This window comes from Gavialis gangeticus, unplaced genomic scaffold (genome assembly GCF_001723915.1).
Source record: "Gavialis gangeticus isolate Ggan-Ray unplaced genomic scaffold, GavGan_comp1, whole genome shotgun sequence".
Lineage (NCBI taxonomy): Eukaryota > Metazoa > Chordata > Crocodylia > Gavialidae > Gavialis > Gavialis gangeticus.
In genome coordinates, this window is record NW_017728996.1 from 52158380 (window position 1) to 52173348 (window position 14969).

Here is a 14969-nt window from a genome sequence, read left to right on the forward strand (position 1 = left end):
ATGAGTCCAGCCAGGTAGTCATCAAGCCTCTTCTTAAAGATCCCCAGGGATCTTTAATGCTCAGAAAAAATAATAATTCTAATGTTCATTAATGGTTGAGTGATGCAAGAAGTCAGAAAAATTAGCATCTCAATTTTGGGCAACACGCAATCATTGTGCATAGTCTCTCGATGTTTTGAAGTACCGTGCTTTTGCTTAAATGTCATCGTAGGAAGTTTGTACAGGAAAAATTCTGAAGTAATGGGGAAGGCAGTTTCATTCCTTTTTTCCTTTCTTTTGAAAATGCCTGTAGTATAGGGATTGAAGGTCATTGCTTATTTTTTTTAAAATAAGCTTTCTGTGACCGTTGTTCAAAATCTGAAAATAGTTAAGAAACATTGTGTTACAACACGCTTGTGTAGGAGGCGTTTTAGACTTTGGTTATATCTGGGTAGTCTGAATAGAAAAGTTGAGGTGTTTTTCAGGCACTCCATTTATTAAATGATGTTCCTGCTCAGTTTGCTTCAAATATCTAAAAATGGAAAAGCAGGCAGTCAAACCAAGCAAACTAAACTAAAATTATTCTATGCATAGTAGAAGTGTTTTTACGAATGATATACCTACTGGACCTAAGCATCCCCAACATATTCCTATACTGCTTGCAAAATGCCACACTTTCCCCATGATTTTACCCACAATAGAACATATTAATTTGAAACTAGACAGAAATTTTGAATCCTCAATACCTCTTTAGAGTTTTCCAGGAATTATCAAGATTTTAATGTGAGGTATTTCTGAGTGTATAAGAGTAGAATAGGGTCTCAACTGGTTAGTGTTAGCAGAGTAAAAGTCTTCTGGCTGCAGTTAGTTTTCCTTATAGTACCATGGTATTTTACAATTCTGTTGACTTTCCAAATGGCAAAGTTTGACAAAGCCCTTTGTAAAATCTTAAGAATGAGATTAATGGTATTGCTTATCTGATATTGCCTTATCTGCTCATCTAGTGTACTAAAACAAGTCTTAATGTTTATCTTCATTTTTAGTGATGTCATGACGGCATACTGGACTGTTCTAAAGATGCACTGCAGGTACTGATGGCAAGGGGTCCAATATGAGTGTAAATGATGCTGGAGGAAGACGACGCTTTGAGGACAGTGAGTTCACATTACACATATACCCTGGGAACATTGCTGAAGGGACTATCTATTGCCCCATTACTGCCAGAAAAACTTCAACAGCTGCTGAGGTGATAGACTCTCTCATTAATAAACTCCAGCTAGACAAAACAAAATGTTATGTCCTAGCAGAGGTGAAGGAGTTTGGTGGGGAGGAATGGATTCTCAACCCTACGGACTGCCCAGTCCAGCGCATGATGTTGTGGCCCCGTATGGCACTTGAGAACCGACTGAGCGGGGAGGATTATCGTTTCCTTCTGCGAGAGAAGAATCTCGATGGGTCAATTCATTATGGCAGCCTCCAGTCCTGGTTACGGGTGACGGAAGAGCGTCGCAGGATGGTGGAACGTGGATTCCTTCCTCAGCCACCGCAGAAGGACTATGATGACCTGTGTAGTTTACCAGACTTAAATGAGAAAACACTCTTGGAAAATCTTCGAAACCGCTTTAAGCAGGAAAAAATTTACACTTATGTAGGCAGCATCCTAATAGTTATCAATCCATTCAAGTTTCTCCCTATTTACAATCCGAAGTATGTCAAAATGTACGATAACCATCAGCTTGGAAAGCTGGAGCCCCATATTTATGCTGTGGCTGATGTGGCCTACCATGCAATGCTTCAGCGCAGGAAGAACCAATGCATTGTCATTTCAGGAGAAAGTGGGTCAGGGAAAACACAGAGCACAAACTTTCTTATTCATCACCTCACTGCTCTCAGCCAGAAGGGATTTGCTAGCGGAGTAGAACAGATTATTCTTGGAGCTGGACCAGTGCTTGAGGTAAGATGAAAGTAATACTAATGATGAAGCTATTTTTGATGTGTTACAAAAAATAGTCCTGATTTTATACTACGAGTCTGTGTACTGCCCAAATGATAATAGTAAGCAGGATTACCACGCTATTACAAATGGTGTCTAGGTGTGTGCCTTTATAAAGCAAATACAGTTTTAACGCTCTTGAAAAAATGCAGTGAATGGTTATGTGGGGATTTTATTAAAAACATTTGTTTTCACTTTAACGTGCTTTAGCTGTACTATACAGTGGTGAATTTAATTTTTCTAAAAATGCATAGAAATCCCAAAATGATTGTTTTTAGTTAACAAGAGACTTAATTTAAAAATGGAGCTTACTGCTTGTAGTATATTGACTGTGTTACTGTCAGTGTTTAACTGTTAACTTTATTTGAGGTTTTATGCATGAAGATGCTTTGTACTTGGGTTTTGGCACGCCCAAATTGTCTTTCTCCCACCCATCAGAAAAAAAGCTTCTATATACTATATTGTCTTGCACACAGCATGCCCCAGAATATAATGCATGACTTGCTTTTGAAAGGCAGTGTGAGGAGTGAGGGGGGGAAAGATTTTGCTGTGTAGTGAGCAGCTGAATAGCAGCAGCTAGGGAGCAGATCCTGTCCATTGTTCAGCTCCCTGTGGATCACCCATAAATGGCAGAACCTTTCGCTTACCATATTTCTCACATGTGGTACACACTCCAATTTCCAGCAGGTGGGCTTGTTTGATTTTCTTTTTTTTTTTTTTTTTCAAGAAAAGGTGTGTGTTGTATACAAGAAAATACAGTACTTTACTGTTTACATATCTAATGTCACTAAATGTGAATTTTGTAAGAAAAATATTTACCTAGTTGGAAAGTAATTTCATAGCAAAGGAACTTAATAGGATGCAAGTACTAGAACATTGTAGGTTTAAAAACAGCCTTCTTGTTGAAGCTTGTTTTATTTCTTCGATTAGTGGTTATAAAGGCTCCCTGCACCTAAAAGAGTGATCCTTGGCATTCAACATCCTGTGCCAAAGGAAGTGGTAACATCTGTCTGGGAAGCTAGATTTGAAAGAATTTGTTTAGCAATTTGAGGTGGAGTGATGCTACACCTATGTTTAAAGGAAGTTGGTTTGAAGGAAGTTTGCTTGCTAGGAAAAAGAATGCTTCTGGGTGGAGGAAACTGCCTTCAGCTCCCTAAAAGAATATGTAAAAAGGTGCGCTCTATTGTTTTCTTTTGTGAATTAGTGTCTTGACTGTATATCCAAGGAATTTTATTAGTCTTGTGTTTTTCATTGCTATCCATTATTAGATGTTTTGCAGCAGTCACTAGTAGAGCTTATGGAGTCCCTCCCAAATTTAGATAAATTCCTACTCAGCCCCAGCTCCCTGCAAGGGTCCACCCGCTAGGGCGGAGGCAGAAACCCCTAGCCAAAGGAGGGAGGGAACCCAGAGACTGCTGCTGCAGCTGGAGTAAAGGAGGGAGCAGTGACTGGGTGAGAGCCTGGGGCTGCACATTTAACTCCTCACAGGCCTTTGGAGGAAGTAGGGATCTGTGGTTTTGGTTTTTCTTTTTTGGAGGTAGTATCACCATGTGCTGAAGTCTTTCATATTCAGCTTTGGATGCTGTGAATGTTAGTAAACCAGTCTGGATGTAATAAAAAAAAAAAAAAAATCTTTCAATTGTTTTGGACATACCTTCACTTGGGAGAGACATTTCCTAGCAAAATAGAGGTGAAAGAAAATCTGAGGGACTTCTACAAAGATTTGCTGCTGTATTGAATCTTCTAAAATAAATAATGATGCACTTTTCCAATTTTCTTTCTTCTAAAGCATCTGCTGTTGTTGGGAAAGACTAGACCTGTGTTCTCTATGAAGTCCATTAAAAATGATCAGACTAGACCCTAGGCGGTAGTTCCCCATGTTTAACTATGGTTATCTCAGTGTAGACCCTGACTTATTTCAAGGTGTGCAGTTCTTTTCCTTTTATAAGCAATGATGGTGGTGGCAACTAGTGATCACAGAGCCATTTTTAAGGCAAAGTATTTAACATGAAAGAACTTAAGAAAAATAGATCTTAAATGAAGTGACCAATCCATACTTCTACCAGTTTTTTCCCTCCTAAGGCTCACCATTCTCCAAAGCTGGAGAAGGTCTAATTTCTTCATGGTTCAATATCCCATAACCATTTTAGTTTCAGCTTGAAGTTGTGGACAGATCCCACCTATGCTCCTAGCCCCTTCCTCTTCAGCTTCTGAAAGCACTTTTAACTGCTTATCGCCCTTTTGCATATTAGTGCATAGGGTAGCAAAATAGCTGTGTCACTTTAGGCAAGAGTATTGTCATTGCCTTGTAGTTGTCCCCACAAATGTGTTTTTGGAGACTTGCTTATGCATAGCTACCGTGTTGTTCGCTTGCTTTTTTTCATTAGCCCCGTCTCCCGTTAAGCAAAGCTAGTGCATTTTGATCAGTCAGGTCTTACAATCTGATATACCTCACTGTCGGTGTTATAGTGTTCATATGGGTATTCTTAGATTATTTCTCAGCATTTTCAGATCTGTCATGCACAAGATTATTTTTTGAGAAGTGAGACCTACCAATTTTGAATGTGTTAAGACTGTCAGTTCACAAGTAAATATAGGTATCCATGTTACCCTTGAGTCAGGCAGAGGGCAGAGCAGGGTGGCATCGAAGGACATTTTTACACGTGCTCCGGGAGGCGTTGGGAGGGGGCGGGGGGTTTTCTTTGATTAGTGAGCCGCACCAATTAAAAGTGTCCAAGCATCATGTGCGCCAGCGTCCACTGAGCTGAAGAATGGCGGTGGGGTGCTTTGAACTAAAGCTCATTGAATGATAACATCGTCAGTGATGGATGTGATGCTGGGGTCTGTTGGAGCGTGTTAATTTCCGCGCTCCAGCAGACTCGATCAATCGATTCTGTTTCGACACGCTGGATTTCCAGCATGTCAGGGTTGGCTCCCCCCACGTTTATAAGAGCCCTTAAAGACTAGCCTTTTCAGATAAGCTTTTGTAGGCTATAGCTTATGCTTACTTCATTAGATGCTATGAATGGACTTTCAGAGAACAGGATAGAGAAAGGAGGAAAGAATAGGGGGAGGGAGGCATTCCTGAGAGGGAAAGGTGAGTTGAAGAGATCAAAAGGGATAAACAAAGCAGTTAACTCATTGAGGGCATGAGAGGTTTTACAAGCTGGTCTAGGTAAATGGGATAGAATCCACAAGCTCTGCTGAGACCATACTTAAGAGAATCCATTGTGTGGTTCATTTCTTGTTCCACAGTTTCTCATACATGTTTATTTCCTCACACTTCAACTATTAAGTCTTTCATATATTTAATTTATTGTTCAAATGCACCTTCCACATAAGACTTCCTGGCTTACTAACCTGTGGGTGTGTTTAAGCTATTTTAATTCTAGCTTAATCACTTTTTGTGTGGGATACGTGCATAAGGAGCCACCTCTCAGTAATATGTATAAAATCTATCAAAATGCGTACAGCAGAGTCCACCTACAAAAAGTATCCCCCACATGTCCTTTTAATACAGATACATGCACTTACAAAGTCCACCCAAGTACATGGTAAATCTATTTAAAGACAAAAAAAAGAAACCTTCCAATGAATGAAACTCCTACATTGTCTGCAGTCAAGAGAACAAACAATGGATCCATGGCAATCTTTATTGTTCCTGTTCCTTAGCTCTCTCTGTTAGTAAATGGACTAATGGGCAGCACACTAGCCATTTTAGTAAGTTAGTACTGCTGCGATTCAGAAGTTCCTTGTTTCCAAGGGTCGTAATGATTGCTTGTGTTTCTCAGGATCCAAGTGCTTAGACCTGACCTCCTAACTGTTGGCATATAGGGTCTCAAATTGTTTAGAAGGAGGCATTACTGTAGAAACTAGAGAATTTGTCCTCCATTTTCATGTTTATTCTTTCTAAGATCTCATCCATAATCATAGGATTCAAGATTGGGAACAATACAATGATCAGTTTTGGTTTTATTCACTGGATCTCTGTCTTGTAGCATGTCAACAAGGGTATTTTCTATTCATAGAATCGCTATTTTCATCAACTTTGGCCATGTGAGGGTGCATACCAATTCCATGGTACCTTTATTTCTATACTCTTCTAGCTGTCTCCAGATTACTCAGCTATGTTATTCCAGCTGTCAATAATGGTTATTCCAGAAATTTTTCCAGCTATCGGTTTAATGGAAAACAATCACAGTTGAAGCAGTTTAAAAATTATACTGTTCATGCTTCTGTGTTTGCCCCTTTCCTTCCTAGAATTTTTGGGCCAAGATCTTCAGCTAGAGTAACTCTGTTGTAGTCAATGGAGTTATGCTGATATCAAGTTGTTTGGTTTATTCTCTGCATTTTTATATTTTTGATCCAGCTTTTGTCACATTTCTGTATCCCTTGCTTCTTCCTTTCTGCTTTTTCCTTTCCTATTCTTTTATTTTATGTTTTTCCTCTTCAGTCCCAATATTGCCTCTCTTACTCTGTACTGTGACATGCAGGGGGATGCCCAGCACAGCTTGCTTTGGAGTGCAGACCTGTCCCTCTAGTCAGTCACAGGAGATAATGGGCATTGATGCATTTCTTTTGTGTTCAGACCTGTAATTTAGGGAATGAGTAACTGAACTAGTTCTACTCCAGGCTGTTATGACACCCACTCTTCCCATGTTTGTATGCTTTTTTTTCCCACCGTCTCACCTCTCCACAAGTGCTTCAAATAGCAATGAAGAATTGTGCCTCTGGGAATGGATAGCTCAGATTCATTCTCATTAATGTTGACATGAACAGACTGCATCCTATGCAGTTTCACTGTGCTCCTATGGCACCCTTGGATATATTGTGTGACACAGTACCATGCGTATCCATCTCTGTGAACTTTCCCTTGCAGGGATAATTGGAAAAAGTAATTATGGGATTCCCATGATCCTTGGCCAAATTAGACTTTTGGGGACCCCTGTCAAGGCACATCAATATTTTTCATTTAGTAACCTTGGCAATGTCATTTGAATATTTTACAAACCAAGTCAGTGGTGCATACAAATTCCTGCTTTCTAAACCTTAGTGCCACCATTTGGTGTGTATTAAGTCTTGCATCTATAAAAGGAAATGCCTTCTCACTTTATTTATTTATTTATTTATTTATTTATATTGGCACAATGTGATTCAGTAGATAAACTTGTTTTGTGCTTGAGCTTCCTGAGTGTGTGACAGATGTGTAATAATAACCCATTTGAATGGCAGTTTTGACACATTTGGCATGCTTATATTTGACAAGTCTGGTTTGCTTCAAACAAATCTTGTTAATAAGCTGGTATTCAGTTTCAGTACGTGTGCTGCTATTATTTGAACAGTGTGTCTAATCAATCTTTTTCCTTGATAAATAATATTATGTAAGTGCTATACCTACTCGGATTGTAGAAGGCATCCAAGTAGGGCTAAAAGGAAGCAACTTATTCTTTTGGCTTCTTTATTTCTTGGTTTTGATATGCTTGTTTTTAAAGTCTCTAATCAAAGTAAAAGTATTTAATTGTTTTCTGTACAAAGCTAGTCTTTCCTTTGGTGTAGCCAAGAGGGAATATTCACTAAGAACATGGTTGTCATTTCAAACTAGCTGGCCTACACCTACAAGGATATAGGTAGGGACCTACTTAAAGCATGGTTTCACGATGTGTGTGGTGACAGAGCAGTTGTCATCCTAGCTGCCTCCATTGCCCAGGTTACCGAGGTTTGCAGAACTAATTGAATGAACTTAAGACTTCCTGGTCGGGATCCCGTGCAACAAGTCAAGAACCTAATCAACTGAAATGCTTCAAACCTCATTTAATTTTTCTGGGCCTGATTTATAAGTGGAAATACAGAGGTAGTCTGAACTCTTTTAGCTGATACTAATGCAGAGCTAAAACTTGTTGTGCTAGTTATGTGTCATTCCCCAGAAAGCTTTACAGATTAATATCGTATTTTTTCTTTTGCATATGGCTTGTCAGGTATTGCCTCAAAATTTCAAGTCTAGGCTACTTGAAAAGAATGCATATGTTGCGAGAGAGGGAGTAATTTAAGGTTGGTTTTCACCTGTTAAATCAGTTTCTTGGCACTGCTTAAAATTTTAAGACCATGCCTGTGGGCTCATCTGGAATCTAATCTAATTCTCAGAAAGCTGTGTGAATCAGAAGTTGGTGCCAAAACACAAGCTTGGGAAACTAATCAATCTAGATTTTCAGCTCTGAATTGCAAGGAAAATTTTCTGAGTACTCTCTTCCTTGTTTGAGCAATCATGTGTCTTTATAGGGACATTATCAACAGCCTTCCTTGCTAGCATAGTGACTTGGTGGAGTGTGGCCCCAAAATGCCTCTTTTCTCATGACAGTAGTTAACAAGGCTTTGACTACGCCAAGTTCACTTCTTCCCAATGCTCTGCTAGGGAAAATAACTTTAAAACTTTTAGCTCAGATTTTTTCTTTCTTTTGCACTCCTATCTAAATAACACCAAGATGAAAGCATGCATGTTTATGTAGGGGGAGATTAATCCTAACCAATAATTTGTCCTGGGCATACCTTTGTGAACTTTAAGTTAATATTTTGTGCACACACCAGTGTTGGGGCCATATTAGCTTTCAGGAATATTGTAGATGGAAATAAATTTTGAGTCAGTTACTTATCACACGAAGTATCCACTCTACCTTTGTAGATATACCAGTCCTACTGTCTTCCCTTTTTATGTGTACTTTATGCATTTCTAATATGCTTCTTTTAACTCTTGAAGTGACACACACACAGTTTTTGCAGCTTTGACTTGACTTTTCATGAAGTCATAGTGGACTTCATCACACTGACGAGTCATGTTCATCTTGAAATCATCAGCAAAGCTAACCGCACTGTATCATGCACCAGCAGATGCATGACAAATAGATCCAAAGAGGTGATACTTTCCCTCTGTGCGGCATTGGTTAGAGGGCAGTTGGAGTACTGCATCCAGTTTTGGGTGCTGTACTTCAAGAAGGATGTTGATAGACTCGAGGGGGTCGAGAGGAAGGCCACTTGTATGGTTAGGGGCTTACAGGACAAGCCCTATGAGGAGAGACTGAGGGACCTGGATCTCTTCAGCCTCTGCAAGAGAAGGCTGAGAGGTGATTTTGTGGCCACCTACAAATTCATTAGGGGGATGCAGCAAGGGATTGGAGATGCTCTGTTCACCAGGGATAACAAGGAACAGTGGTCACAAACTGACAGAGAGCAGATTTAGGCTAGATATCAGGAAAAACTTCTTCATGGTAAGGGTGGCCAAAACTTGGAATGGGCTTTCAAGGGAGGCGGTGCTCTTCTTTATTTTGGAGGTCTTTACGAGAAGACTGGAGAGGCACCTGGTTGGAGTCATCTGACCCCAGCACTCTTTCCTGCCTATGCAGGGGGTCGGACTCGATGATCTGTTGAGGTCCCTTCCGACCCTAACATCTATGAATCGATGAAGTTTTTTATGCTGTACTGAAGAACTTTGTTCTTTCAGGTCCTTGGAGGCCTGTAAGGGAGGCAAGCCTAGACCGTCACATCTTGGGGAAGGTGCAGTTGTGATGCAGACCTTTGATTTACCAGTCTTTTGCTAATTTTTCTGGCTGCTCACTCAGTTTGGAGGAAAGTTGGATGCTGCAGAAATCCTCCCACTGTCAATTACTGTAGGCCTTCAGCCTCAGGGCTTCTCTATGTTCAATAATTGTCAGCTCTTTTCCCACTGCCTTCCCTATACCTAGAAGCCTGCTACTTTTTTTCCCTTAAAGTACACAGGGAGGAAAATAAATGCAGTAGGAAAGAGCCTTGGGTAGCAATAGAATTAGGGAGCAAGAATGTTAGTTTCTTTCTTGCTGATCCCTAGCCCCATGCAGGAGATCAGAAGAAGTGAAGATCACCTTCCTTTATTTCTCCTGCTTTTTTTAACTGCCTAGAGTAGAACATTTTTATTTTTAAATTGAAAGCCCAAGTTTCCAACATTCAGATTTGCTTGCTAATGCAGATGTTCAGAAACTCAACATTTAATACCTTGTGAAATTGCACTTAAATGAAGTTAAGGATCTGGCTACACGTTTTGGTAAACTTTCTTTATATTTTTCCTCTTTTCTACAAAATAGCAACAAAAAGTTGGAAGACTGAAATCTTGTACAAACAGCCTTAAGCCAAGAACCTCCTTTCAGTACTAAATTCAAATTTTGTAGGAAAAACATCAACATTAATCTGTGATAAAAGTTAGCAGTTTTGAAGTCAACAGGATTCTCCTGGCTGAATTTTGGAGTGGGGACAAGCCAGGCTTTGTTAAGCGTGTTTACGTTCCTATAGAAGATGAACACTTTCTTCAATATGCTGTATAGTAACTGGATGAAAACAACTTTTGTAGGTTTTTTTGCAAAGTTAATAGATGTATTCAATTTCATTATTTTGCTTCCATAATATTTATATTTTATTTTATCCACTTCCCCTGGGCAGACTGGTGCAGTGGTACACTAGCATCCCCCTTTGATTTCTGCTCCTTCCAAAGTTTAAAAGCAACAGTCTGGCAGTGGCAGCAGCTTGTCTAGTCGGGCAGTGGTGAGGGAGTCCATTGCCTTCATGGCTCATCATCATCCTCCTGATCCCTTCTAAACTCTTTATTCCACAGTGTTAGTGACACTCTTTTCTTTCTAATGGTCTTGATATTCCATCAGTCATGCTAGCCTTTGTTTTGCTGTTCTGCTGGCTGTTTGCTGTTCCTGGTAATGAAGCTACTATTTCACAACCCATTAGATTTTTTTAAAAGTCATTCTAATGAAGTTCTGCTTGTTTCTGCTTCTGTCTTAAACTGAATAACACAGTCCTGGGCCCCCAGCATATTAGTAAAGCTTCTAGCTTATTTTTAACTAGAGAAAAATATATTTTGTTTGTGATGATGAACCTTAGCATCTGTACCCCCCGTTTTTAAAATTCTAGATCTGCCCATGCCACTCTCTCTCTCTGCTAGCAACCAGTATACCTCTTACAAAAGAAGAAAACCCCCAGTGAAATTCTTCTCTAAATGACCAAAATATCCCTACTAAGATAGTAATTATGTGTGTGGAGGGGTTAGACATGTTGTTCTCAGGGGTTTGCTTTAGGTCTTACTGTTCATAACTTTCCCCATGTCATCTTCAACTTGTTTAACTCTTGCAAAGGGCATTCTGTGCCTGGAAACTTGCACCAATTACAGTTGGTGCAGTAAAAGACCTTGCTAAACATACCTCTTGCATGTGCCCTGGACTATCATGGGTGCTAAAGCACTACAAAACTAATTGCTCAGCTTGAGAAGATTTACAAGGACATCAGGTCAAGCTGAGTATGTCGCCACGGCAGCTGTTTTCAAGCATAATTCCTGTGTTCCTTTGGGTTGTTCACTTGCTTAAGAAACCAATTTTGAACAAAATAAATAAAAAAAATGTAGACAGACTGCTTCACTTATGGTAACTGTGATGAGCAGTTACTGTTGCCAGACAGGGCTAGTATGAAGAATTGAATTTTCCTATTGGTATACCTATGATTACTCAGTTTGGTTTCCATTAAAAGTTAGCATTTAACTTCTGATAGCAACAGACACCCCATGGTTTTTCCTAGCAGACACCGACTTGCTTAGAAAATCTTGGGAGTGGTGGTAGCCATTCATCAGCAACTTCAGAAAGCATACAACTGCTTAAGTAGGTGTTTAAGGCACTGTTAGAAGTTACTTTTTCAGCCGCATGGGATAGAAATCTAATTGCTGTTTTAAACAAAAACTTTACTTCCCCATCCCCCTCTTACTGGCAAGTGGATTTTTTCAAGCCCTTTTAAACGATACAATTTTGTTTTTAATCCTAAAGAATTATTTTGTAATACATAGCTTTATTGTCTGTCTTTTTACTTAACTAATTTGAACTGGAGAGTTGCTTTTAATTTTTAGCAGCTAGGGAATCTGAACACTATTGTGTGCGAGGAGAAAAGGTTTTGCTGTTTACATTTGTTATGGTAGGTGCTGCTCAGCTTTAAAGTTCAACAAGAAGTTATTGAATGGGGTTAAGGGTCAAGTAACTAGAAGAATTAGGCATGTCTTGGGTTTTCAGTACATGCAGCTGACATCCAGCAATGTGAGGTTGTTTGACCTTAAGTTTAAATATGTGTACCGTTTCATAGGAAAGGTCAGCCAGTTAGTGCTTCACTGAGCCACATGTTCATGCCATACTAGTTTGAAGCAACCTCGAATGGCGTATGCACACATCCCCACGTAATTTCAGGTTGGGCATAATTCCTTTGTGAAATTCCACTGTGTGAACTCTTCTGATACTACTGAAACTGTTTTTTCCCATGGCAAATTAGTGGTGTAGTCATACTTGGAACGTAAAGCTGAAGTAAAACTCTATGCATGCTAGAGGAGTAGGGTTGTGCGAAGCTTCAGTCTCTGATTCGATTTGGCAGAGATTCAGCCCAATTCGGTGGTTGAATTTCTGAATCCGAATTGCATCAGGAGACCCTTTAATCTCTCTGAATTGAGTCGGAACTCTCCAAATCGACTTAGAGATTTGGAAAGATTTGACAATTTGGACATAGACACAGCTTTAAATGTTTTTTCTATATACCTCAAGGAACCAGGTGGCTCGTGAATGCTGCGATGCTGGGATGAATAGAGCATCCCACCGGAGTGCAGGGCAGTCCCCAGTGTGCTCAGCAGCAGACTCGGAAGTGGAGTAGAAGCACTTCCAGTCCACTTGTGGGTCCACCAGGGAGCACACTAGGGGCCCCCCCATACTCCCTGGCTTGGTGACTGGTGCCTCCTGGGTCTGGGGGGGGCACCTGGGGTCCCCCCCATGGCTGATTGGTGAGCTGGAGGGAATGGCGGGGGGGGCCGCAGGCTTGGCGGCAGACCCAGAAGTGGACCAGAAGTACTTCCGATCTGCTTCTGGGTTTGCCACCAAGCACACGGGGCCCCCCTGCACTCCTGTGGGATGCTCCATCTGCCCCACCATCACAGTGTTTATGAGCCGCACCCGGTACCTCAAGGGATGTAGAAAAAACATTTAAAACTGTGACTATTGCCGAATTGCTGATTCTCCGAATCAGCATTGAATATTCAGATTCAGTGATCCAGATGAACTAATTGAATCACTGTCCTCGATTCGGTCTCAATCCAAATCGAATACTGCCCATTTTGCACACCCCTATAGAGGAGCATGCAGTTGCACAATGGTGGACTTTGAATAATGTGAGAAGATGATAAACTTTGGGAATATTGACCTGAATTTTGTAAAATATACATCAGCTATACTTTTATTTAAAAGCAGCTTAACTACTGGAGCTGAAAGAAATTTGATTTATAAATACAGTGATAAGACATTAGGGCAGCTGTCTTATAATTACAGTGCTTGGCTGTTTAAGGAAATTGAACTCTGAGATATTTCAGTCTTTGTTCTGTATATCACAAATATGGAAAATCTTACAGCAGAAGCCAGTATTATTGTCTCCATTTTATAGGTGGGGGAACTGAGGCACAGAGAGGGGACGTGATTTTCCCAAGGAAATGGGATACAACCAAGGTCTTCAAAGTCCTAGTTCAGGCTGTTACCTGCTTAGTCAAGTTGTCTCCCAGTAAGTTCCTTGAACCTAAAAATCAAATTTAAGGATTGCTGTTTGAATTGACCCTGTTGTTCTCCCATCTATGAGTTGAGCTGCCAGAATGGGTTGTCTAACTTTAAAAATGCAGTTAAAAAAATCATCCAGTGCTTTCTTCCCCACCCTGCCCTGCACCCCTTAATGCTTTGTTTTTCTACTTTTAAATTGATGTTAAAATGCTGGGATCAAGATTCTTTTGATTTGTGTTTAATTGCTGGTAGTTTACTTTATAAATCAAAACTACCACCTTTGCAGTTTATGGATTGAAAGTATTAAAACTACTTTATACAGTAAAGTTAATGCAGTAGAAGAAAGCTTATCTAATTTCCCCTTAATGAGTCCATTTTAATTTGCTTAGTAAAATTTCTTAAGGGCTGTTATACTTTAATTGAGGCAGTCTATTATGTATAAACACTTAGTTGTATGGAACAAGAGGACATTCTCGGTAAATTAAGTGGTCTGCGAAGCATCTGTTTTGATCATTATTACTGTTGCATTTTTATTGCCTCCATCACAAAGTAGCTTTCAAACTAAAAAAACAACAACGTGTTTACCCAAATCCAAGATGGCTTCAAATTGAATAACCCCTCCCCCCAATAATTGGATTTAAAATTTGTTTTAATTTTTAATTGAATTATAAATTTGCCACCTGCCCCACCATCCATGCCTGTGCCTGCCCTCCCACTCTGCCTCCCCAACCCTCTGCTCTCACCTGCAGCCTGATTAGGGCGGGAAACCTTGTCTTGGATTTGAGTAAATATGGTAAATTCTGGCTGTTGAAAGACTTTAAACCTGTACATTTTATTCTGCTTTAGTAAATGGACCTTTTCTGGAGATTGCTTCCTTCTATGAAAATACTTTGCTAGTTCTCCAAGATTTAAGGATATAAAATCTGCTATGTCTGAGAATAATGGAACCAGAAAGGTTCTGGAGAGCTTTGACAATAGATCTTTTTCTATTTGCTGGATCCTTCTTGACTGTTTGGTGGCTTTCTAGAATTTTTGCTTTGTTTTTGTGCTCTGTTGATGAGCCTGCCATTATCTGTCTGCTTCGTCAGCTTTATCCTTGTAGGTCACCCTGCTTTACTGATTATCTGAGGTGGGGAAAGTGTTTAATGGAATCCATAGGCCTTAACATGTGCTTTAATTTGAAGAGTGAAGGAACATCACACCAAGGAAATATATGGCTTACACTGAAGTGGGTGGAACCGTGCTTGATACTGAGAACAGAAATTATGCAAAGGCGTCTTGAGAGATTTAAATAAGGACCAAAAATACAATGAGATTTAACTGCCATCCCTGCATCTGTTCATTGATTTTTTTTTATTTGAAATTATTTTTGTGTTATAAAACTATATACTATCTAGGGCAAAAGA

General features: G+C 39.9%; 1 protein-coding gene across 2 annotated transcripts in view; it reads left to right on the plus strand.

The window, feature by feature from the left end:
* MYO9A (myosin IXA) overlaps positions 1 to 14969 on the plus strand; it is a 382153-nt gene that overhangs the window by 33793 nt on the left and 333391 nt on the right. For both annotated transcript variants that reach the window (XM_019504515.1, XM_019504516.1), the window contains exon 2: positions 1023 to 1933. In XM_019504515.1, the coding sequence (XP_019360060.1) occupies positions 1091 to 1933 (843 nt within the window). In that variant the 5' untranslated portion in view covers positions 1023 to 1090. The remainder of the gene's footprint in view (positions 1 to 1022; positions 1934 to 14969) is intronic.